The sequence below is a fragment of the Ammospiza caudacuta genome, chromosome 5 (assembly GCF_027887145.1).
Source record: "Ammospiza caudacuta isolate bAmmCau1 chromosome 5, bAmmCau1.pri, whole genome shotgun sequence".
Classification (NCBI taxonomy): Eukaryota; Metazoa; Chordata; class Aves; order Passeriformes; family Passerellidae; genus Ammospiza; species Ammospiza caudacuta.
In genome coordinates, this window is record NC_080597.1 from 42,565,560 (window position 1) to 42,589,507 (window position 23,948).

The 23,948-nt window shown below is 37.9% G+C and overlaps 1 protein-coding gene across 4 annotated transcripts; it reads right to left on the reverse strand.

Annotated features, from left to right (window-relative positions):
* Nucleotides 1-556: 556 nt before the first annotated feature.
* TMEM19 (transmembrane protein 19) lies at nt 557-23,948 on the reverse strand. 4 transcript variants are annotated; one of them, XM_058805127.1, is made up of 9 exons: nt 23,830-23,948; nt 22,245-22,473; nt 14,565-14,609; nt 11,253-11,394; nt 8,421-8,534; nt 6,865-7,002; nt 6,306-6,560; nt 5,037-5,246; nt 557-2,313 (listed from the first exon to the last, which is right to left on the reverse strand). In XM_058805127.1, the coding sequence occupies exons 4-9, from the start codon at nt 11,368-11,370 to the stop codon at nt 2,150-2,152; spliced, it is 999 nt and encodes a 332-aa protein (XP_058661110.1). In that variant the 5' UTR covers nt 11,371-11,394; nt 14,565-14,609; nt 22,245-22,473; nt 23,830-23,948; the 3' UTR covers nt 557-2,149. The 4 variants fall into 4 exon arrangements, with proteins under 4 accessions (XP_058661110.1, XP_058661108.1, XP_058661109.1 ...); XM_058805125.1 differs by having other exon boundaries at nt 11,241-11,394; nt 23,830-23,945; XM_058805126.1 differs by lacking the exons at nt 14,565-14,609; nt 22,245-22,473; nt 23,830-23,948 and adding an exon at nt 11,638-11,681 and having other exon boundaries at nt 11,241-11,391.

Sequence of the window (23,948 nt, forward strand, 5' to 3'; positions counted from 1 at the left end):
GCCATTGCGCACCACCTTCGCCCAGAGCTTGTCAGTTTACAGCTACCGAGTAGTTAAATGTAACAATATCTGGCTAAGCTACAGTCAATACACCTGAAGTTAATGCTGTCCTTTTCAGAGTTTAAGTGTGCTCAGATCTTTCTGTATACTGGAAACTTATGAGTGGAAATTTCAAAAGCAACTCAAGTATCATAACCAAGACATGACAAAAAAAAATCCAAAATAATGGCCTTTGAAGATGCTAACTACAGGAATTCAGTGAGATCATATTTGTTCATATGATCACAGATCAAAGCATTTCATGCTGCTATGAATATGAAATCAGATGTCTTCTCACCATGGTAAGCTGGTTTTCAAACGGACTCATAAAAAATAGTGAAAAAAGCTGACCATGTCCACTTCAGTGGCTGAAAGTACACTTCATTTCAGGAAACAAAACAATACAAGAATAAGGCATTTATCTGAAAAAAAAAGTATCTTACAAAAATTTTACTTGCTCAATTCTAGAAACCACAACATTATTAATAAAATCATAGAAGACAACCAATTTGTGTTTATTTAGAAGCAGCATAAGTCCAAACAGTGCATCAAATTCCCAAGTGTTTATTGTTACAGTTTAAGTGCATATATTACTTCCATAATTTTGTGCCCTTCCACAGGAACAGACATAGAGCAGCTATACAATTTGTTCTTTACAAAAAGCTTTTACTACTTTGAGATCTCATCTTTATAATAGGGGAATACAGTGAAGTAGTTCCAGTGATGAATTCCAGATCTATACAGACTAGACTTATAAAGAGTAAACTCAGTATGGAAGGTGTTAAAGTTTTTTAATATTCCCATAAAAGGTGACAAAATAAAAAAGTCAATTGAATTAAGACAGGTAATATACACAAGACACTTGTAAAAAAACCCAGATGTTCAATACAAAACATTAATCTACCTTTAACAAAAAAGGAAAAGCTTTTCATAAGTTAAAAGTATGGGCCCACACTTCTGAATGTCACCGCAGAGAAGTTATGAAGGTATCTCTAAAGTTCAAATACAATCCGTACTGGCTACACTAGTTCTGCAACTTTTATAAATGAATGATGGAAGACAGAATTACCTAACACAGGAACCTGAGCATCAAAAATTAAATCTCTATTTTTAAATGGTTTATATGCGTGATTTCCCCCATTTCCAACAAGGATAACATCTGCAGTTTCTTTGGCTGAGGCCATCATCTCTAAATAGAAGCCCCAGACAAAATGGGAAACATTTCCACTGCTGAGAAATAACCAGGGAGTATAGTTTAGTTAGAATGCCAAACACAATGGAACAATTCTAGAAAAATGGAACACTTATAAAAAAAAAACATTAACTTTCTAAAGGGATGATTGTGAATCCACAGCTGTCATATTTAATTTTAAAGTATTTTATGAGTACCACAGTATTGACAAATCTTCATAAATATCATTATTTTTGAAATAAAAATGTCAAAAAAGCACAGAAAATTTTATTATTCTCACTGGAACAGCTTAAAGTTTCTACTTTAAATTTAGACTTTTGTTTCCAATGTTATGTATAGATCATTTTTATCAAACCTTTTCTCAGGGAAGTGGAGATAGTATCAGGATAGAGAATAGGCAATAAGGCTGAATTCTTTCTTCCCTGCCCAAATACCTCCAAAAGACCTTAAAAACTGTAGTTAATGAGAAATACCAGAATTCACCCACTCCATCCATGTTACCATTGCCTTTATAAAGCTGCAGTGTATTTTGTGTCTAACTTGGATAATAGCCACAAGGCTCCATCACACTGATTGATGTGGATTAGACTTCTATTTCCAGCTTCCTGCCTTTCCAGATGCTGGGAACTGGAGAGAATAGACACCAACACTTCAGCTCCATAAATGGAGGATAAATGAATCAAGTGCTTCACCTCACTTGGCAATGACCTACATCCACCTGAGGAGCAGCAAGAGCATTATTGACAAAGCATCTTCCTGAGAGATGCTGATTGCCACGTGAGGTTTACAGCCTTAACAAGTTGAGATGGAAAGTCCTTCGGCTCTTTGAACGTTTCAGATCCATCTCTTACAGACTCCTTGGAGTCTCTGAGCAGGACTGAACATAAATTATTTGCATGCAGAAGACCTTAAACCATTTCAACGTCTTGGCCAGAAAAACCATGACATGCCTGGAAGCACCAGAGCAATGATTACAGAAGAAAAAAGATTTACGGCGTTGTTGTCTAATATAGGTTTTCCAGATATGTGCTTGGAGTCTTTTGTTTGGTGGTTAACAACCATGCCAATTGTCTGGTCAAAACCTGGAAAAAGATAAAAACTTCATTTTACAAAGCCAACTGAAATGAAGAGAAACTTAATAACCAAGTATATATACCTTCCTAAATTTATTTTACTATAACAGTGTTAAATCTCTATAAGAAGACATCTTCAGACTAAGCTAAATTACAGTTAGTTTAATTTGGTACCTTCAAAGAATGGGGTATAAATGCAGTATTTTACATTAGAAGTTACACTTCTGTCAAGTCTTCTCTCTTTATGTAGTTACACAGCAAAGAAAGGAATGAAACAAGTTAAATTAGAAGAGGAAAAAGCTGCTCCAAGTCACTCTAAAGGAAAGGATGCTGTTTTGAACAAAAACAACTTATTAGCAACATGTTTTCTGGCAGGAAGACATGTTTGTTTAAAAAAAAAATGGAAACACCATTATTACTTAATCTGACAGAAAACAAGCTCCTTACAAAGGCTGAATTTATAAATTCTATTTACACAGCAATTTTATACTACCAGCATTTTTCTGTAGTACTTAGGTAATTTCTTGCTCTACCTTTGTATTATCAATACTTTAATATTACTTCATTAGGTATTACTGTACAGACACCATTATCCTATGTTTTGTCCAGCTGCACCATTCTCTATGCTGATAAAACCACACCAATCTAGAATGCTTGATCTTAACTCACACTGTAGTGAAGTGTAACTGGGTACATGCACATGCAAACTTTAAAGGTTGGAACATTCCAAATGAAATCAGTATATTTTATATTAATTTTTTTCTTCTTAGATTTTACTTTCAACACTCACAACCTGTAAATTTCAAAGAAAGCTGCTACTGTAATAAAAAAAAAAATCTGCATCTCAGACAAAATTTAAAAAATCCCACACTACAAACCTCCCTGGCAGGGATATAGTTGGTAATACTGTTTTGAAACATACATTTAAACCTGGCCCTAAATAATGCAAAACAGCTACAGAAAAATCAAACTTCAAAGTCTAATAGCTTAACTCTCGACACTTGCTATGTTTAGAGAGTAGTACTTTCTTTGAGGAAAAACTGGAATTATCTTTTTCTAAATATATGCCTCAATTGTACATAAAGTGTGTATTCCAATAATGAACAAGTAGGTGAAGTAAGAGTCCTTTTGTTAGCTGTGTTATTTACAGAATAGGCATAGACTGATAACATGAGCAAATTTGAATCTTATTCTTCACAGCTATTCAAAGATTGAATTAATAACTGTGCAGGCAGGAGTGGATTTTCTTTCAGAAACAGTGGGTATCACAGGCTATTAGATACACCACATCTAGGAATATCACCAAAAGAAAAAACATTGGCAGAAAGAATTAGCAGCATACTGTTTTAAAAAAAGAGACAATTCTTTATTCCCACTGCCATATTTATTGTTTTTCAAGATGCTGCAGAAACTAGAGTATTCCTTCTGAGTCCACACTGAAAAGGGAACAAAAAAGTGGGCTGAAGGAGAGACTCAAATGAGCAGCACAATTTTGCCAGCATCACATCACATACACATCACAGCATGTACATACACAACATGGTGTACGTACTCCAGCAATGCTTTTGAATTTGTAAAATAAACTGTGTAACTTGCACGCTGTCCCTGCTGCAGCTAAAAAGGTAAGTTGCTGAGCATGGAAAAAACACATGAAATGAAGAAGAAATAGATGCTGATAAATGCAGGCATGCATTAGCTAGGTTTACTCCATTCTCTTAATGCATCTGCCTCATTAGGAGCTTGCAACATTGTCTGAGTGCTTAAGTGTTTCTTGCTCAGGACAGAAATATCTAAAACTTCATCAAATAGTTAAACACTCCATTGTATTTTGAAATTTAATGGAATTACAAAGAATAGAGCATAAAAAATGCTGTATAGCCAAATCCAGAGCATCAGCAAGAGTTGGTAGATCTCACTGTAAAGGCAGACCTAAAGGATTTGTGTCTCTGAGGCAGTTCATCTGCACATTCACACCTTGACTTCCAATTAATAAGTATACCAACAATGAAACCTGGAAACTTAAGTTCTCTCTGTAAACAAGCTGGTAAACACAACAGTGTCACATATGGTTTCTAAATAATTTTGAAACATGGGATAAGTTTACAGCTTAGCCTAAAGGTTGTCTGTAGTGTTTATTCACAGGCAATGAGTAAACACTGAAATAATTTAGAACCAGCCAGTCAACATATTTTTTTTAAAATACATCTTGTCTTTTTATTTAAAGTCACAGCTAGTCTGTGATAAGCTTAACTTATAGGAAACAGTGCTCTGTATTATAGAGCTTCTACAGGAAGCAGTGAAAAAAACAGAAGGTTCACTTTTTCTTACTTAATTCTTACACTTGAGCCTATTGCTAGGACTTCAAAATTAGGAATGGAGCTTCTGCAGTGACAACTTAATCCAACTAAACCGACATTCTTTCTTATAAAATACTATAATTAGACATATAGAAAAAGAGAGGGCAGCAATTGCTTCTTCCAAGGTAACTTGTTGGGTATCTGTCTCTTTCAGTCATCAGCATGACAATAAGCTACAATGAACAAATCAAAATGTGGAAAAGGGCCAACCACCCTTACTCCTTTTCATTTCTATGTCCCTTTGCTCCCTTTGTCGTTTATGCTGCTATTTCTGTAATCTTGCCATTTAAAAATCATATCCCCAGCCCTTCTTGAAGCTCAAGTCAAATTTTAGGTTACACTGGGAGAAAAGAAAAAAAAAAAGAAGACTCTTACCACTGTATTGCATCGTAGCTCCCAAATACGAATCAACAATTGATCCCAGTAGGCCAGCTGCTGCACCAAACACTATGATGGGCCATTGTGGAGCAGATATTTCCAGATCACTCACAAAAAGGAGTTGAGTTATAAAGTAGGCTATACCTACTGTCATGCCTCCAAGCAAACTTGAGATCAGGCCCACTAAAGTAACTGCTCCATTAGTACCTAAGCCAAATAAAGTATAGCTCATTTACAAACTGGTTTTAAAAGACTTGTGATAATTTAAACATTTTACATGAAATCCAAACTGCCCATAGTGAGCTTCTCCCCTTACATCTACTGCAGCTTTTTGCAATTCCCATTATGCTGTTGAGCAGCTTAGCCTGCACCATTACTGCCTGTTACTACTCCTTTCCCGTCTCTAGGGCTAGTTCTCTAGAAATATTCACCAGCATTAAATTAAATAAAACTAGACAGCACACACCTCTCAATGTCACCTGGTATTTGCCTGCTCTAGGAGGTGGTGGGGTAATACAAGAAGAGATTTGCTCAAGAAAAACAAACCTTGAGATGAGCACATTAAAGCAATGCCCTCTTTCAGAAGTAGTATACTACGACATGTTTTACCAGCACATTTAAAAATAAAAGAACTAAATCCATAAACAGAGATGTTTGAGAGCTCATTGAATAAAAATCTGAAGAGTGCATATAAAGAAAAAAAATTCCCATACATTTAACTCCTATCCAACAAGATCTGTTCCTCTGATCAATTTGTCAGCAAGACTCTAAAAAGGTATATTGCTTTAAAGCAGCAGTGGCACCCACCATGGAGACAACGTTTGACAGACAGAAAGTTCACTTTATTCACCCTTGGGAGGATATTAAAGGAAATGAGTGATTTGGTTATGAAGTGAATTTTCTGTACTGTCTCCGTTGAATATATATGTATATTACTGATTAAAATAATGCCTGAAAAATATCAGTTGATAACTTGCATTATTCATATTAGAAGTATAAACTCTTTTACTATTGTCAGAGATTAGAAGTGACAGCATTCAGAATGATTTTAGCTCCGTGGTTGCTATGCTCGTGCATCTCATCAAGATCGGAAGAAACACAGTTGACTATATTCCATTTCAGAGAATGCATTCCTAGTAACCTTTTCAAATCCCAGATTTCTAATATTTATTTTTCTATGTCTTTCTTGGAACTTTACAAATTGGATGTATAATTCAAAACAGATTAACAAAATATTAAGAACATGTAGAAGAGGTAACACCTTACCTACTGGAACCTGTTCCCAGGTTGTTATCAATCTTGGTTTGCTTTTACTCATAACGCTACCAATCTCTGAAGCCCATGTATCACCAGCAGAGCATGCCAAAGCTCCCAAAAGGGATAAGCACATCCATGATGCTGTGTATTCCTTTGAAAAGTCAATAGGAATTTCACCTGGTCCATTTTCTATCATATATAAGAGAGCCAGCTCAGTAGGAACACCACCATTACAGAATACCTGAACCCAATTCCTCTGGCCACCTGAAGTACAGAAACTGAATTTTAGTAATTTCAGGCAACAGCATGAGGCAAAACCAAAATAACACATATCTAAAGTTAAATTTAAAAAGACAAACATTCAAAACAGAAACTTTATGGAAATTTATTTAACAGAACAGAAGCAAAAGCAAGGTGGATTGCTTTTCAAGGGATAGGGTCAAAGCAAGTCTCAACAGTGTTCCCTATTCTAGATGTTACATCTCATCTGACCCTTTGAAAGGAACAAGAAACATGCAGTATTTATTCTCTACAAGGGATCTAAAAGAATTAAAGTATTTTGGCTTACCTTCTTTGTATTCTGAATCTATTTGTTTCTTTATATCTTTTTTCCACTTGGTCAGTTTTGAAGAAGTAACAAAAAATACAAACAAAGAAGAGAAGAAACTGTAATTTGCGACTGTAAGGATAAATCCAACCACCAGACCTGTGAAGAAAAAAGAAGTATATAAAATTCCTTCATGTAACAATGGTTGTTTTGTAAAGCAATTAAGTACTTCAAATTTTCTGAATATGAAGAGTATCTTCCTGCTAAACCTAAGACAATCATGCAATAAGGGATTCTATTGAAAATTGCTAATTTTATTCTAACTGCTGAAACGTGATTTTTAAGACCTTTTGCCACAAATCAGTTATACTGTGCAAAAATAAAAGAGAAGCAATAAAAACCCCCAGAATCCAAAGAAAATATAACTGCAATTCAAGTACTCTGCCTGAAGAATATTATAATTTTTATAAGGAGCAAATATATATCTGTGGCTGTGCCTCTATCAGCAAGTTTATCATCAGTTTAGGTATTGAATCCCACATCCAAGGTCTCCAAGATAACCTGTAAAACCCTTCTCCAAATCTTAGCAGATGCTATTTCTCTATTCTTTTCTTTGTTAATTTCTGATTTTAATTACACCTCTTTATTGCTGTAATTTTTTAAAGTATTTGATGTCCTTGATGCAATTCACTTTTATGTCCCCTTTCACAGGGGAGGCCTAATTTCACTCGTCACCATGAGTTCTAAAGGACTGAAAGAAAAATGGTTGCATTTAAGAGCAAATGCCAGTATAAATCGGCTAGCAGAGCTGTTAAGAGGTCGGAACATAAAAGTCAGAAAGATTTTTGTCAGTGTAGAAAATGCTTCCCTTAACTCTCACAGACAGAAGATTTGCAAAATGGGTGACAAGGGAAGGAAGGATTTGAGGCCCTGTTTTACTCCACTGAACATCAATTCAGGCAATGTCACAAGACAAGGGTGAATCACTTCACCCTGAAATGTTGCATCAGATTTCAATAAACACTATTGTACACTACGCTGGGCTTTTCATCATGTGGTCTAGAAAAATTTTTCAGAAACGGTCATTTGTTCTTATTGAAGTACAGATTTAATTTTCTTATTTTTGCCAGGCCAGAAAATGCCTAGAACAGCTTCTGTTACTGAAAGGGGAAGCATACAGAAAAAAGAACTGATTTCCCTCCAAGCAGGAAGGCTGCTGACATGATCAGTTTAGGGTCTTTCTTTACCACTACCTCTGCCATTTCCTTGTTTCTCTGTGAATCCTTCTATATGTTAAACCAAACCATATGATTTAACTTCATACTGTACTGAAGTTTAAAAGAATCTTCAAGGTTTATATAACTATAATAGCATTAATCAAATCAATTATGAACAGTAGCACAGGGTTACTTGACTGTTTAAACAAGCATGAGAAAAAAAACCCTGTATGAATCTGGGGTATGTATGCTTACATTTATATTTCATTACAATAGAACTATGTGAGGTCTTAAACTGCAAACAATAAAAAGGACCTTTAGTTTACCAAATGTTCAGCTTAAGTCTCAGAAAAAACATACCTCCCAATGCACCACTGTGATCTAGACTCTTCTTCTTAAATCCCTGTGTAGCAATAATTAGTGGAACCAAGACTGAAAAAAGCCAGCGCCATGGAGAAATGGGTCGTAAAGTACCTGATAAATCAAATAACAGGCTTGGGTTACACATGATCCTCATAAAGCCTTTATGTCTTCATGTCTGAAAAGTCATTATTTCCTGATATGTACTTAAATTTTGATCTTAATAGATATTAAAACTTTTTATTCTTCAGAAGAAAGATAATCATATGGACCGAAGGACAATATATCTGCAATTATCTACTCAATTTTTCCATTCAGCTGTCAAAAGAAAATATATTTAATGAACTGAAATTAATTACCAAAAAATAGCAAAATGTGACAAGAAATAAATATGGTGATATTTTCCATTCTAAAAGGGATTTATGAAGCTCAAAAACTAACATCTGAATTTACTGTGACAAAATTCCACTACCAAAAAAAGCCAAGCAAGACAGTCTGCTAGGTGAAAGTAGTGTGACCACTTTATGAAACACCAGCCCTGTCAGTTCTTCTGAAAGATGATGCAAGGCCCTTAATGTAAGGCTCTTTAAAATACACTTTGAGCTGATTACTTTCTCAGCAAGATTTGAAGTGACAGTTTCAGTTTGAAACACACACAAACTTCTAAAAGCTAAATCAAATAGCTAATGTAGGTTTTGAAAAAAAAAATCTTGAGTATTTATTATATCTCCTATACAAATACAAGACATCACAAATCTTGCACTCAAGTAAGTCTCAATCTTGTAAAAGAAAGATTTCACAGAGGCTTGTCTTGCTGGAAAGATAAACATGATGGTTCTCAGCAAGAACTTTTGTGTCATCAGTACCCCAACCTCTGCACAAACACTGGCACCCTGGTGCAAAGCAGGACACAGGAAAACACTCATTGGAACGTAAAGATTCGCAAGAAAAAAATTCTCTTCTGTGTACTGAAAAGCCCCAAAGCCATAGCAGGTGAGCAAGGGGACTCCTGCAGCCCAGGCTTCGTCAGAAATTCCAAAGATGAACACCAGCTGTGTACTAAGAGCCCTCCAGTGCTGTAGCCTGGTATTGCTTGTCACAAGCCAAGGCAGCTCTTGGTGCAGACTTGAGTGTAAGCAGTACTGGAACACAAAGGGGTTCCTTTTCTTTGGCTAACAAACAGAATTTTCATTTCTTCAAGGTCATTTTTAAACTAAACCTTTTTCATTTGCTTGTAGGAGAGAAAAGTATTTGTATTAAATTACTACTAAGTAAGACCAAGTTAGGATCTATAATAAAACAATGAATACGCTCTTGAACATTCTGGCTTCACTAACATCTGGCCCACTGTTTGGAGCTTAAGAAATATTATAAACACTACATTAATAAAAGTATGTTTGCAGTATTTTTATATTTCAGACTGTGAATTTTACCACTTTAAATGGGATGAATTATTTAAAGCCCATTAACTACTGTGTGTTTCATTCACCTTCTTGAAAAGCCAAGGTCTTTCTAGTCTCAGGCAAATGAATGACAGAAGTTTTATGTCCTTCTTGTTCCATAACCATTCCCTACAGAAAGGAGGATTTGTCCACAGTTTTCTCCTTTCTATCAGGCCCTGTACTGATTTAGCTGGTAGCAGGTCTCCCCATACTATACTGTAAATTTCCACTCACTTATAAGAACAAGGACTAGAATATCCTAATTGTCAGAAAAGCTATACCTTTGGAGAGCAGACACACATGAATGAAGTTGCATGTTTAAATTCCACTTGGGTAGTGATAAATGACACAAATAAATCCTGGTTGTGAAGCCTGCTTCTGCATACCTTCTATACATCTGGCATCTCACTACAAGCCAAACCAGAAATATGCAGACAACACAGATTTAATGCTGTACCAGAAGTAACCCATCCTAAAGCACTGAAAAACACTGAGCAGAGACATGCAACTGCCTCTACAAAAGTCAGCTTATACTGGTGGGGTATTTATTGTAGTTTCTTCTGGACCCAAGGTGTTACTAGGCAGTTGAAGGTGCTCATACTCTATCTCTATGCACTTTCAGCAATACTGCAATGACACTGAAGCTCTTCCAGTATCAAACCAGCTGGGGTCTGAATGGTAAGTCTTTACCTGTCTCAGAAACACAACTGAATTTTTCTAGGCATAAACTGATACTGCAGGCAGTATCAGCTGGACTTGCACACTGCTGTAAGAGTGGCCCTAGAGCCGAAATGAGAGACCACAGAGAGGACTTGTGTCCCTGGAACTGCACACAACTAAGTCACAACCAGCCTGAGCAGAACGCTGAGCTGACAGTACACACCTCAGCCAGGCACTCCATCCATACATCCCTGTCTTCTTATAGCATTTCCCGTTTCTCTGTTCCTCGACTAAGGAAGTCTTCCTGCATGACCTGTTCTGCACGTTGCAGATGTTGCTGATTCCTAAAACAGTTCTGAAAGCAGGCACACTCTTCCCATGCTGTCACGTACTTCCCCTGATACAGAAACACCTTTGTCAGCTCAGCTTTTCATTTCACTTCTTAATTTTTATTTGCTTTCTTCTGGAGAAAGACATCACAAAGGACACCAACATTTTAAATTGTACATGATCCCTCGGCAGAGCTGCAAGTAAGCTGCTGTCAGCATCTTCTAAAGCACCATCACCTACCGTGAGAGCTGAGTTACCGGCTCTACTGACGAAGGAAGGAAGGGGCTGCGCACACCCCTCCTCCCATTTCTGTCCCCTGCCTAGAGGCCGGAGGGGAGGGTTCGCCCGTGGCCGTGCCATGTCAGCCTCTCCCGGCCTTTGGACTCACCGTAGTACGTACTTGCAGTCATCGACACGATCCAGAACGCCAGCGAAATACAAATGAGCAAATTCAGGATGACCATATTCGCCATCATCTTGAGGTATTCTCTGAAGAAATCCTCCTGGTAATAGGACATGGGAATCAAGAAGGACAACACCTGCTGGGAAAACACAAGGCGCAGGGCATCAACGACACGGCCACCACCTCCTTCTTCTCCTCTTTCTCCTCCCGCCCGGCCGGAGCCGCGGCCGGGCCCGGCCCGCGCCGCCCCAGGGGCGCTGCCGGGAGGCACCGAGGCGCTCATGGAGAGGCTGCTGCGGCCACCTCGGCCGGCCCACCCCGGGCTGCGCTGCGCGGTACCGGGCGGCCGGAGGCGCTCGCAGCGCCCGGCCCCGTCACCGACCTGTTCCCTGGGGCCGCGGGCGCCGCCGCCATCCCGCCCCGCGGCCTCCCCGCGCATGCTCCGCAGGCAGCCGCGCGGGCCCGCCCGCGCCTGCGCCGCAGCGAGGGGGCGCTGCAGCTGCGGCTGCGGCTGGGGCCGGGGCCGGGCCCGCGCCGTGAGGAGATCTCGCTGCCCTCGGGCGGGGATGGGGTCGCGCCCCTCCGACAGACGCTGCCAGTGGAGATCCAGTTTGCGAAATAAAACCAAGAACGACACGCCTGTGAAAGGCATGAAGTCTGCGGGTAATTAGTGAGACCAATGAGTACCTGGATGAGGTTTGAAACTTGTTGGAGCACTTCGAAGTTCATTAACAGCAGAAGAAAGAGACTTGAAACGTTTCCTAAAGTTGACTTGGGAGGAAAACATGCCAAACCTGCCTGGTGGCTTTTCTTGGGGCACGTCAGAATGCCTCCCAAAACACTCGAGTTGAAAACAAGCTGACATTAGCTACGGGACAGACTGCACAGCTCCCACTTCCACACATCAGAGCTTTCTCAACAAAGCACGGTAAGAGGAGAAACTTCACAACTTCCCAACAACCCATTGTTTTGAGGCAGCAGCCTCAAAATAAACTAGAAATAAATGAAATAAATAAGACTTCAGGCATCCCAGGAAATAATGCTGAAGAAGCATTTAAGCATTCAGCGCTTGATCAGTGGAACATAGACCAAAACCTTCAAGTGGTACAAATGAGTCCCCTCATGAACATCAATAAATAACATCAGGTGCTTCTTTCCTATGGACTTGTAGCAGCAGCACCAGCAGAACAGAATATTTATTTAAAAATTCAGCAAGAGGCAGAGTAATAAAAAAAGGACAGGAAAAGATCTTTGATACACAAGAGACGTAAAGCTAGAAAATTCAAGTGAGCAATCTTGATTTAGGAGATGAAAATTTCCTTACTGAATTTGGGAATAATTCTGGCTTGTGGAACCCATTTATTTTTGACGCATGTTCTCTTATTTTCCATTCAGTATCTGGAGTAGCTTTCTATTAAGGTGTGAACTCCAGTCCGTGTGTTCTTTTTCTCTCAGAAAAAGAACATGATTCATTTCTCTCATAAACTTGGATATATTTTCATGTTGTTGTGAAAGAAATACTTAGTTATGACTCAGAGCTGCTTCTTCAAATGTTGTCTAAACTAAGAAACTTACTCCTTAAAGATTTACTTGATTTTAGCTGAAGAAACTAGGCCTATTTCAGAGGCTAAGTTAATACTTGGGTGCTTACAATGTATTTTTTCCAGGCAATTAGAGACAAAACTTGGATAAGGTGCCTTAGACAAGGCTTTATTTTATTTTCTGCTATATTTATTGGTAACAAGTACTGGTAACATCCATAATTATCTCAAGTAGAGATACCTAAAACAGTAATACTAATGTAGGTGTACTGATTTTGATATATCTAGTCTTCTCTCTTACCTCCCAAATTTTCATTAAACATCCATTTGAGGTCTGAATTTGAGATCTAACAATCAGACATGCAGTAGCTGGGCTGCTTTGTAAGAACAGGACACCTTTTAAGAATAGCACTGATATGACATTGCTTAGGCTCTTCTGCAAAAATCTAACTAGTTGAGATTTTCAACCAGAACAAGATCAACTCTACTTAAACTGGTGGCTGAACAAGCAGCTGCTTGTTCTGGTACAATGAACTCCCATAAATGTACTCATTCAAATACATCCTTAACTGTAATAAGTTGTTTAATTTATTGCTTACTTTTTGTTTTCTAAACTGTAACAGACTGATACTGGAATTTCTGGTGGAGAAACAAACATTCCTGCAGGAATCCTAGAGCCCTGGCTGTTATGTGTGGTTCTGTAAAACTGTGGGATTGTGATTAATGGTAGCACACAGGCTGGTGTGAAGAGGGGGCAGGTTTGAGGAGCTCTAAAGGACTCTTCAGCTTCCTTCATAGATCCCATCCCCATGTGAAGTAGCACTTGGCACTGATTTAGGGACATACCAGGCTATAGCACTGGTTTATCTACAGACCTTGTCTCTTGGCTTAGAGCCAAAGGTGCTGCTGCTGGAGTTTACCTGAGCAAGAGCAGCAAAAGGGACCACAGCTCTCCACTCCTGGTGTGAGAGAGGTGGTTCTGGTCAGGAAACGTCTAACAACCAGTGCATGAATAATGTTGGCTTTGACTCCTGTTTCAGCTCTAAGTCTTTTGTTAAATGTGGCTTCAAACATCTTTCTTCCAGTGTTTCTGATTGCCAACAAATTTTCCTGCAGTAGCTTGGTACACATTAAATGTTGCAAGTAGATTAGAAAACAAGGAAGAAAGGCACACAAAATTAGACTTCTTTCTACATTTGGAAGCTGAAAGAAGTAGCTACAATTTTGAAAGTAATGTCTACAACAGCTCTGTAATTGCCCCATATATTGTGTTTAAACTATTCTTTTCTAGATGTTGCTCTTTTTTCACTAGGTCCTGTAATAATGGTAATAATAACAACAACACCACAACAACACCACCAACACCACTTTTAATTAGTAAAAGCTGGGTTTTTAAAAAATTTAAATTGCCATCTAGATGCTTACAATATTGTGAATACAGAATGAATGTATTTAAAAAGCCATCCTGAAACAGTCAGAAAATATTTAATATTTTCTGTATTATATTTAATACATGCAATACATTAATTTCATAGTCAGTTTTTACTTATAACCCTCCCCCCATTCCTTATTCACACCTAATAGTAGTGATAAGCTTGACAATTAAAAAAAAACAAGAAACAGTTGTTTACAACAAATAGATCTGAAAGCTTTTCCTCACACTTTCCCATCCAAATTCATATGTGGAATAAGATAAACTTGAAAAGTTTGAATTAAAAAAATTGGAATGATAAGCTACCCAATATTTAGAAGAAGAGTTTCTTCTTACCTTTTACCTAAATGTATAGGATGCAAAGCACTGCCAGTGCAGTCTCTAGGAGAAAAAAAAAAAGAAAAAAGTAAGATTTAATAAGAGGCAGGAATGTGAGATTATTAAAAGCAGTGCAACAGAAAGATAAGAAGATGTTACTGTACACAGCATGCTAATAAGTCTTTTACACTCATTCTTTTCCTAGGAATTTAGTAGATTTGCCATAATACAGCATAACATTTCTAAACTTTTATGGCAATTTTAGAAGTAGATTTTGGACTTATTTTTTTGTATCTCGGAGATAAAACTTTCCAGTTGTCTTCACTGCTTAAAACATTATTCACACTTATGCTTGATAGAGTGCATTATGAATAATATAGCTTGAAAGTTAAATACTAATTTAAACATCTTTTATTCTCCTTTGTTAATCTTGTTTTCTTAATAGAACAACAACAAATAATCTTGTTTTCTCAATTGTTTCTTCTTTGATTGAAGACAAAATACTGTTCAATACATGAAATTAAAAATCTGTAAAAACTGTTAACATTGTATTAAGTATAGCTGTTCACAAGGGCCTTGAATAATATTCACGCTCTTAGAAAAGACAACATAGTAAGATTGTAAAATTTTATGCTGATAGTGTATTTAGATAGTAACAGAAAACAGAAGGGGAAAAGTTATACTGCAGATAAATATTCATCTTAAGTAGAGCATTCATAATTAGTAGCCACCTGTGAAAATACCAACCAAATTGCAAACAGTCATTTTCATACTGAAGGAGTTGCTGTACAGATGAATTCCTAACATTTTTGAGGCAGTTAAAAATGTCAGGGTTTAAGACTATAGCAAAACTATTCATACCAGGATTTGGATTGTGGACTACAAAGCGGCCAATGAAGAATAAATATCCAAATCGCTTACCAAAAAAGAACAGAACCTAGAATGAAGCTTTAAGTATTAAATTTATTAAATATGTGTGGATAGGCTTTTGCATTGCGTTAAATGAATCCAAGGACAATGACACCAATTAAAATTATTCCTAGTAGCCTAATTGTCCTTTTTCCGGTCATTTATTACAAATGACCCAGCTTTTTACTATGTGTTTATGCTGTGTTTTTCTACTTTATCAAGTAGATAAAGGAAAGAACCAACATATTGAACGTAGCATATTTTCAAGATTGTGATATCTCTAGTATATTTGCATTCTACAGAGAATGAAGTTAAAGAATTAAACTAGAGTGCAAAAATATGTTAATGGAAAAAAAAAGGGTTCAGCAGTGGGTAATTCAGTAATGGGGAAGGGTAACAGTAAGCAAAGCATGTAAAGATCTAAAAGAACTGTGCACAAGGAATGTCCGTCTTGAGTCATAGACTTGCTAAGATGGTAAAGAGGCTTTAAAGTTGCCAGGGGAGGAGAACCTCCTTTCATCCCAGTCCCATCACTGGTTTGATGCCAGTGCCCCACAAGAGATGTCCAGACCCTGGAGGAGGATTATAGTGATGCCTAAAGATTTTTAGCTTCTTTATATATTTGTAGCTTTGTAGATTTTAATATGTAGCTGTATAGTTTCTAGCACTTTCTTACGCTTTAGAACAGTAGTTACCCTTTCTCACACATTATGTCACCTTCTGGAAATGCAGTTTGGTCTTATTTTCAAGGAAAAGGATTTCCAACAAGGACATAACAAGATGCAGGGCTAAGAACCCCTTGGAGTGACTCCAGTGGGGCAGGTCCAAGGGTGGGTTACCAGGACAACCAGTCTCCCATTGGATGTACTAGCTAGATATACTAATTAGTTAAACTTCTAAAAACCGTCTAAAAAAATTTGATGCTGCATGTGCACATAACCTTTCATTGAAAGACTGCTCTTTATGCTATCCATTCTAACATTGTTTGGAAAGTTTTTCTTCTGATTTTAGGCAGCAATAGGTAGCAGGAGAGTACCTCAAGAGCAGCACAAAGGAATTCCAGCAACTTCAACCAGAGCTGGTTTCATTGGGGGTCCCAACTTAAATGGCTCTATGAAAACACACACAGCATGGGGAATAAACAGCAAGGAGTTAGAGATGCACATGGCTGCAGAGCCACACTCTTACTGGAACCATAGAGATATGGTGGGATGGTGTTAGAATGAAGTCATACCAGAAGGATGCATCTCTTCAGCAACAGATAGGAGCACCCTCATATTCACAAGCCCTCACCTTCCCAAGGGACTTCAGCCATAACCATATCTATTGGAAGGACAACACAGCAGGCCATAAGCAATACAGGAGGTTCCTGAAGTGTGTTGATGATAACTTCCTTCTCCAAGTGACACAGAAGCCAACAAGGAGAGGTTCCTTCTCCGTTCTCGGCCTGTTGTCTCTGCCCGGTTAGGCGTAGAATGGCCTTGGGACAGCCCGCACTCCAAAGGACGAGTGCACTCTTCAGATTTTTTGGTCTTCAATATTGTTTATTAATTCTTATCTACAAAGTTGTCTCCCAGCCTGACAGAGGTCTGCCCAGCAAGACAGCCATGGGCACAACTGACCTCCCACTGGGCGGTCATCTATTTTTATACTAAAAACTACGTATAAGATATTTACCTTTACCTTTCAATACCTTTTACTCTTATTAACAAGTGCAGATTTAATGTGAACCAATCCCAAAGTGCCAACATCACCATCAAAGATGGATGACAAGAAGAAGAGGAGAAGGACAAGACATGCCCTAATTCCTCCATCTTGTCTCCTAAAAACCCCCCTGTACCAAAATCCCAAAACCTGTGTTTTCACCCTGTGAATAATCAATTCCTTCACCACTTATCCCCAAGTGATCCTCTCGTCCTCATACAGGTGGCACATCCCATGCAGGGTCAAAATCCAACCACCAAGCACTTCTGGCAACATTCCAGGATTTCCGAGCCCCCCAGGGGTTATCTCGGCAACTCTGGACATCAATAGTGATGTGCTGAGTTCCCACAGTTCTTTGCTGGGCCTCGTCTCACCAACAAGGAGGGGCTGCTGCAGCACGTGATGCTCAAGGGCAGCTTTGGCTGTGAGTGACCATGGAATGGTGGCTTTCAAGATACTTAGAGCCGTGATGAAGGTGCAGAACAAGCTCACTGCCCTGGTCTTCAAGAGAGCAAGCTGGTCTCCAAGGGTTGGCTTGGTAGAGTACCACTGACTGGCATCAGAGCTGCATCTCTGCTGTATGGTGTTAGTCATGTTACTGTCTGTGCAGAATTATGGCTATGCAGAAACAGGACTGGCTGGATTTCAGATTGAGATAACTTCTAAATTATTCAGAATCATTATGTTATATACATTTTTATCCTGTGAAAACTCATGTCTTCCACATCTGTCACAGCAAGTAGGTGTAACTTGTCATACATAATGATTCAAATCAGCAGTTTAACTTGTTTAGGCAGACTGAGAAGCAGTGATGGAACTATGCATATATATATTTTTCCCACACTGGTCATAGTTAGATTTTAGGGTCTTGTTGGGGTTTAAACCCAGTTGGCAACTAAGAACCCGACAGTCACTCACTTGCCTCCTCCCCACCCTGGTGGAATGCGGAGGAGAGTCAAAAGCAAAACTTGTAAATTGAGATAAGAACAGTTGAATAATTGAAATAAAAGAAAAAAAAAAGAATAATAATGACAGTAAAAAAGAAAACCAAGTGATGAACAAAGCAATTGCTCACCATCTGCTGACTGATGCCAGACACCATCCCTGAACCCCTGTTAGCCCCTCTTACAGGTAACTCCATCAGTTTATGTAATAGGGCAGTGTAAGTTTTCTGTGCTGTCTAGGTGGCCTGGAAAGCCCCAGGGATGGCCTTGAAGAGCCTGGCACTTCAAAGGACGAGGAGAGACTTCTGATCTTGTCTCGGTGTTTATTAATTGTTTATCTAAAAGATTTTCTTTCAGCCCGACAGAGGTCTGCACAGCAAGTCAGCCATGGGCACACTCAGCAAGCCCCCGGGGCGGTCACTTATCTTTATACCCAAAGTTATGTGTACAATATTTATAATTTTTCCCCAATACCTTCTACCCTTATTAACCAGTGCACTTTTAGTAATAACCAATCCCAAAGTGCCACCATCACCACAGAAGATGGAGGCCAAGAAGAAGAAGAAGAAGGACAGGACACGCCCCAATTCCTCCATCTTACTTCTTTAGACCCCCCTGTACCAAAATCCTAAACCCTGTGTTTTACACTTTAACTAACTTATCCCTTCACCATTCACCCAGTGAATTCCTCCCAGTCCTCATACAGGTGTCGTCTCCTGTGTAGGATCAAAGCCCTGCCACCAGACACTTCTGGCAACATTCCAGGACCCTCGAGCCCCCCAAGGGTGGTCTCAGCCACTCTGCACCTCCATCCTGAGGTGTTGAGATCCCACAGGGCAGGATGGTCTGCAGTGTGGAATATCCCTTTTGCCAGTTCAGATGAGCTGCTCAAGCTATGCTCCCTCACAGTTGTTTTGGGTTTTCTTGTTGTCATAGATTTTGTTTTTGGGGTTTTGTTTTTGTTTGGGTGGAGGGTTTTAGTTGTGTTTTTTGGGGGGTTTTTTGTTTTTTTTTTTTTTTTTTTTTTTGGTCTGTTTATGGTTTTTTGTTTTGGTTTTTGGTTATTTTTTTTGTTTGTGGTTTTTTTAGGCTTGTGTACCACCTCACTGTCAGAGCAAGAGACCAAGAAAGTCCTTGGATAAACACAGCTTAGCAACAACCAAAACACCAGGGTGTTATCAACATTATTCTCATACCGAATCCAAAACACAGCAATGCACCACTGCCAAGAAGAAATTAACTCTATCCCAGCCTAAACCAGGACAGATCTTTGGCTCAAGAAGTCTGTCATACGTTTAGGTTCTTTAGCAGATGATTCTAGTAAATACTGCTAAAGATTTAAGATTACTAACTTTCATTGTGCTTAAAATAATTTTTAAGAGATACTGGGAGGTGAGGGGGTCAACCAAAGCTACATCTACACATGGAATAAAATCTTAATTAAAAAATATTACCTCCAGATTGTTAGTGACCAGGCCTGGATTCTGACTAGCTTGCCAAATATTTAAAAAAAATTTTTTGTGTCTTCTTGTTATCAAGATTGAATGTAATGAGCTCAAAAAGAGATGTCTGAATGCAGACATGATAGTTTTATCAATGACTTGGAAATCACTGAGCGTGTAGATGACCAATGCCTACTAGTCTTGGTTTGCCAGAACTAAGCAGAACAAAGATGGAAATTTGATTTACTATTTTTAACTGACTATTCCAACCAGCAGACTGATGGATTTCCTAGGGGATGTCTGTATTACAAGAGTTTTGTTTGTATTCTGTACTGACTTTAGAAGCTCTCCAACAAAAAAACCCAAACAAACAAAAACGCATAACAAACAAAAATAAGCAAACAAACAAAACAAAGCAAAAAAATCAGATACAACTGGTATGTTTTGATACTAGCTCAGCAGCACTTAGCAAAAGGAAAAAAGTAATTGTAATATTCCTAAACATTTCCTAATAAAGAAACCACATGAACATGCTATCAAGTCCAACTATTTGTGAATTTATATTTCATTGTAGAGGTTCAAAGCGTAGACCACACTGAGCCACTGGAAAGGAAGAGCAATGGAAATGTGTGGCTCATTTAAAAAATAATCTCCTTAATGGGATGATAAATTACCTTTTCTTTGATCAAGTACCCAGATGCTGTGTCTATGTGAATAGTTTCTGACTGAGACTTTCCAAGCAGTTGCTCAAAATGTCTTTATTTGCATCTGAAATAAAAGGGCACTAAACCACACAATGGCTTCTGAAGGGCAAACTCTGGCAGTGTAATCAATAGGTGATAGTGTTTCATCTGTTGGGTCTCCAGTCAGGACATACTTTCTTATCTTCCCCACTGCCTTTTCCTAACATTGTTTTCAGTTGCTCTAGGCCATAGTGAGTCCAGCTCTCTGCCTTTTCCATGTGAAGAGAGTGGGATGCTTTTGTAACAAAACAGACTTCATGCATTCTGGAGTGGCTGTACGATGCTGCAATGCCATGCAAGTCAGGGAAGATGTGGTGATACAATGAGAAGACTGACCCAGAAACTCAAGGGAGATTATATCAACGCCATCAAATGGATGAAACCATATAATGAATACTGATGGGAGAAATACAGTAACATCACTTCATCCACAACTGAATGTAGTCCTCATTTATATCTATTTCAGTTGATTAATACTAGAGGCACAGGAGAGGTTACTGCATATGTACATAATTCAGTTCTGACTAGGGAAGTATAAAAAAATATTTGCTATACCTCTTTTCTGCAGTTATATTTCTTAGTTTACATTTATAATCCATTATATGCAATCTACTAAGGCATGTAAAATGCCTCTTAAATCACTTTCAACTTTATTTAATCTTTTTATGTTACTAAAAGCATGGAATAGTTGAAAGTGAAGTATCAAAATTAATATGAATACTAAAACTGAATAAAGGCACTATTAGTGTCTTTATTATTATAGGGTGTTATATACAGATGAGAGGCACAAGCATCAGCTATGAAGACACAGCTTAAATACTGAGGATATTGTGTCTCTCTGAATCAACAACAAGTACTTTATGTTTCTATAGCAGCTAATCATAAGAAGTTAAAAATCTTCACAAATGGGCAAAGTTTAAGGAAGGGAAGTAATATCAGTCAATGCCTTGTTCCAGATCACATGAAAAACTTAACAACAACATAAAACCAGATGATCTGCCATTTTTTTTATACACAGTGAAACATGTTATTGAAGATTTTATTAAACGTTTGTAAAAATTGCCTTCAGTCCTAAGCAGAATCTCTGGATCCTATAATAAGATAAATAATAAAATAATTTTTCTATTGTTACTCATTTAACAACTATAAGGAAAATTCATGAGGGAAATATTCAGCTGTGGGTTGAATGCAGATTCAAATCCACAGCATAATGGGACCTTCCTCATTTATTACAATGTAGAAATCTTGTACTGATTTGGTCTTGTGCCACAGAAGACCCTACACTTTAGTAGTAGCCTATTAAAAATACTATGGACAGCAGTGGTGTCTTACGTTTTTGAAGAGACTTATTTTTCTTACTTACACTGCAGCAATCATGATGAAGTTTTATATTATAAAACTCATAATTATTAGATTTACTGCAGATTGTAAATTTGTATTTGTAAGGTTGTATGTGAAAAATTATATATTGTGTCTTACGTGGGCAAATGTTCAGTTTTTTGTAAAACCAGATAATTATTACTTCCTCAGAGAGACAAATATTGGAGGATAATGCACTTGCCAAGTGCACTACAGATTTAGCTGTATTTTGCAGATAGACAAAAGCAGCAAGTACTCTGTGATCAATAAACTGGATTTTGGGAAATCTACTTTGTAATAAAGAATGAGCTTTTTATCATTGAATATTTATTAAAAAAATAAGTCATGTAAATACAATATTTTGACTTTGGCAGTAGAGAATTTTGGTCCTGGTTCACGCAGGGCAAATACCCACACATCCAACTTCAAACACTGCTATGGAACTGAAGACTTTTTCAGTTTAGAAACTGGATAATTTAGTATGAAATATGAAAATATCCTGGAAAACTAAAACTACAGAATAAGGAAGGAAAGTTTTACTGAGAAGAGGTGGCTATAACAACACATGTTCAAAAGTTAAGCAGAAATATCCCTTACCGTATACTCTTCAGTCCAGATTCAGCAGACTGGTGCAGAAGAAGTATTTCAAAGCCAAGATGAGTTTAAGTCCTATGACAAAGAGTTGCAGATTCCCAATGTTTTCAGCAACTGAAGTTTCTCATCAGAAAGACTATTGCACTGCTTATTCTGCCTCTTTGCTGTGAAAATTTATTCTGATTCTTTGAGTCAACAACAGTAAAGTGATGCCACAGGAAATCATTCCGTCCTGAAGCAGATTAAAAATGGAGAAGTCAAGACACTGACAAAAAGGGTGGAGCCCAATCCACTCTTCTCATGCCAAAACAGTGGCAATTAAAGATTTATTTTCTTGTTCTCCTGACTTCAGAGATCCACCCAGTGTCAGAAATTGGTATTGAAGTCCCAGAACATCCTGTCATTGTACATAATACTCAAAGGTAGCACTGGTTTTAATCTCTGAAAAAAAAGTTTTGACAAGCTGGGGGTGGGGGGGGGGGGGGGTTGTGGGAGGGTGTGTGTGGAAGTATCTTCTTCATCTGTGAAAGGAATCTGCATTTATGCCTTATTTATGCCTTTCTCATAACAAACATAAACAACACTTGGTGCTCTGCTTTTCAAGATACTATATTCTTCAGTTCTGTGAACTCTAGAACATCACTATAACAACAGTGATGTTCTAGAGTTCACAGAACTGAAGAATGGAGTATCTCCCAGCTGCCAAGTCTTGCAAGTCATTTATTTTTTCTTGATGACATGGACATTTGATAATATAGATGCAGAAATGAGAATAACTAGGATTCAAACAAAATCTTCTCAGAAGAAATCTCAATAAATAAATAAAAAGTGAACATTTTAAACATTCATTATTATTTTAGTAGAATGGCTCATGACTTTTTTAAAATATATTTTGCAGACTTTTGGCTTGAGACTTTACCAGCCTGCTTTTATGTTAATTATTTGAGACTTCCACCTGTAAATATGTCCAACTATCTGGAATTCATCTTATATGTTTAATTTCTCTTATGTCAGACACTGATTTAGGTGTCAGCCTTAGGTACACTGGAGCTGTTTTTTTTTCCCCTTCCCCTAAAGATTCAAACCCAAAAGAACATTTGTCAAAGACTGTGAAAACAAGAAACTCGAGAACTCTTCCAGAGTCAGAACAGAGAGATTCTGAATTTGTTATTCTTTTTTCCTGAAAACTGATCTTACAGTTTTACTAGAAAAGGCTCACATGCAAATATAGCTAGTAATGAAAAATTTTCTGTACAATAATCAGGCCACTATTAGCTGCTGGCTGACAGAAGGTACTGAAACTTTTACAGAAATGGCTCATGACATGATGTTCAAGAATTGCCTTAGGACATTTGCATATATACAGTCAATTTGAGCCTATGGATGTCACTCTCCTCCTACTAATTAACAGAAGGAGATTCCTGCAATGTATCACCCCTCTGAAGTCTGTTACCTCAGAGGAACTGAAACAAACAGCAAAGAAACTTTTCTTTCTGTATTAACTAAGAGAGAAGATTTTGATTATATATTTATACTGCTAAATGAAAAATAAAAAATAAAAGTAGCTGCGTGCAGTTGAAACACTGACCTCTCAGTAATTGACACTGCTTAACTGTACAGCTACTCTCCAGATGTATTTGGACTGCTCTGAGGAGATGATTCCAGGAAGTCCCTAGAGAGTGGGCTAGTCCTAAGCACCAGCTGCTC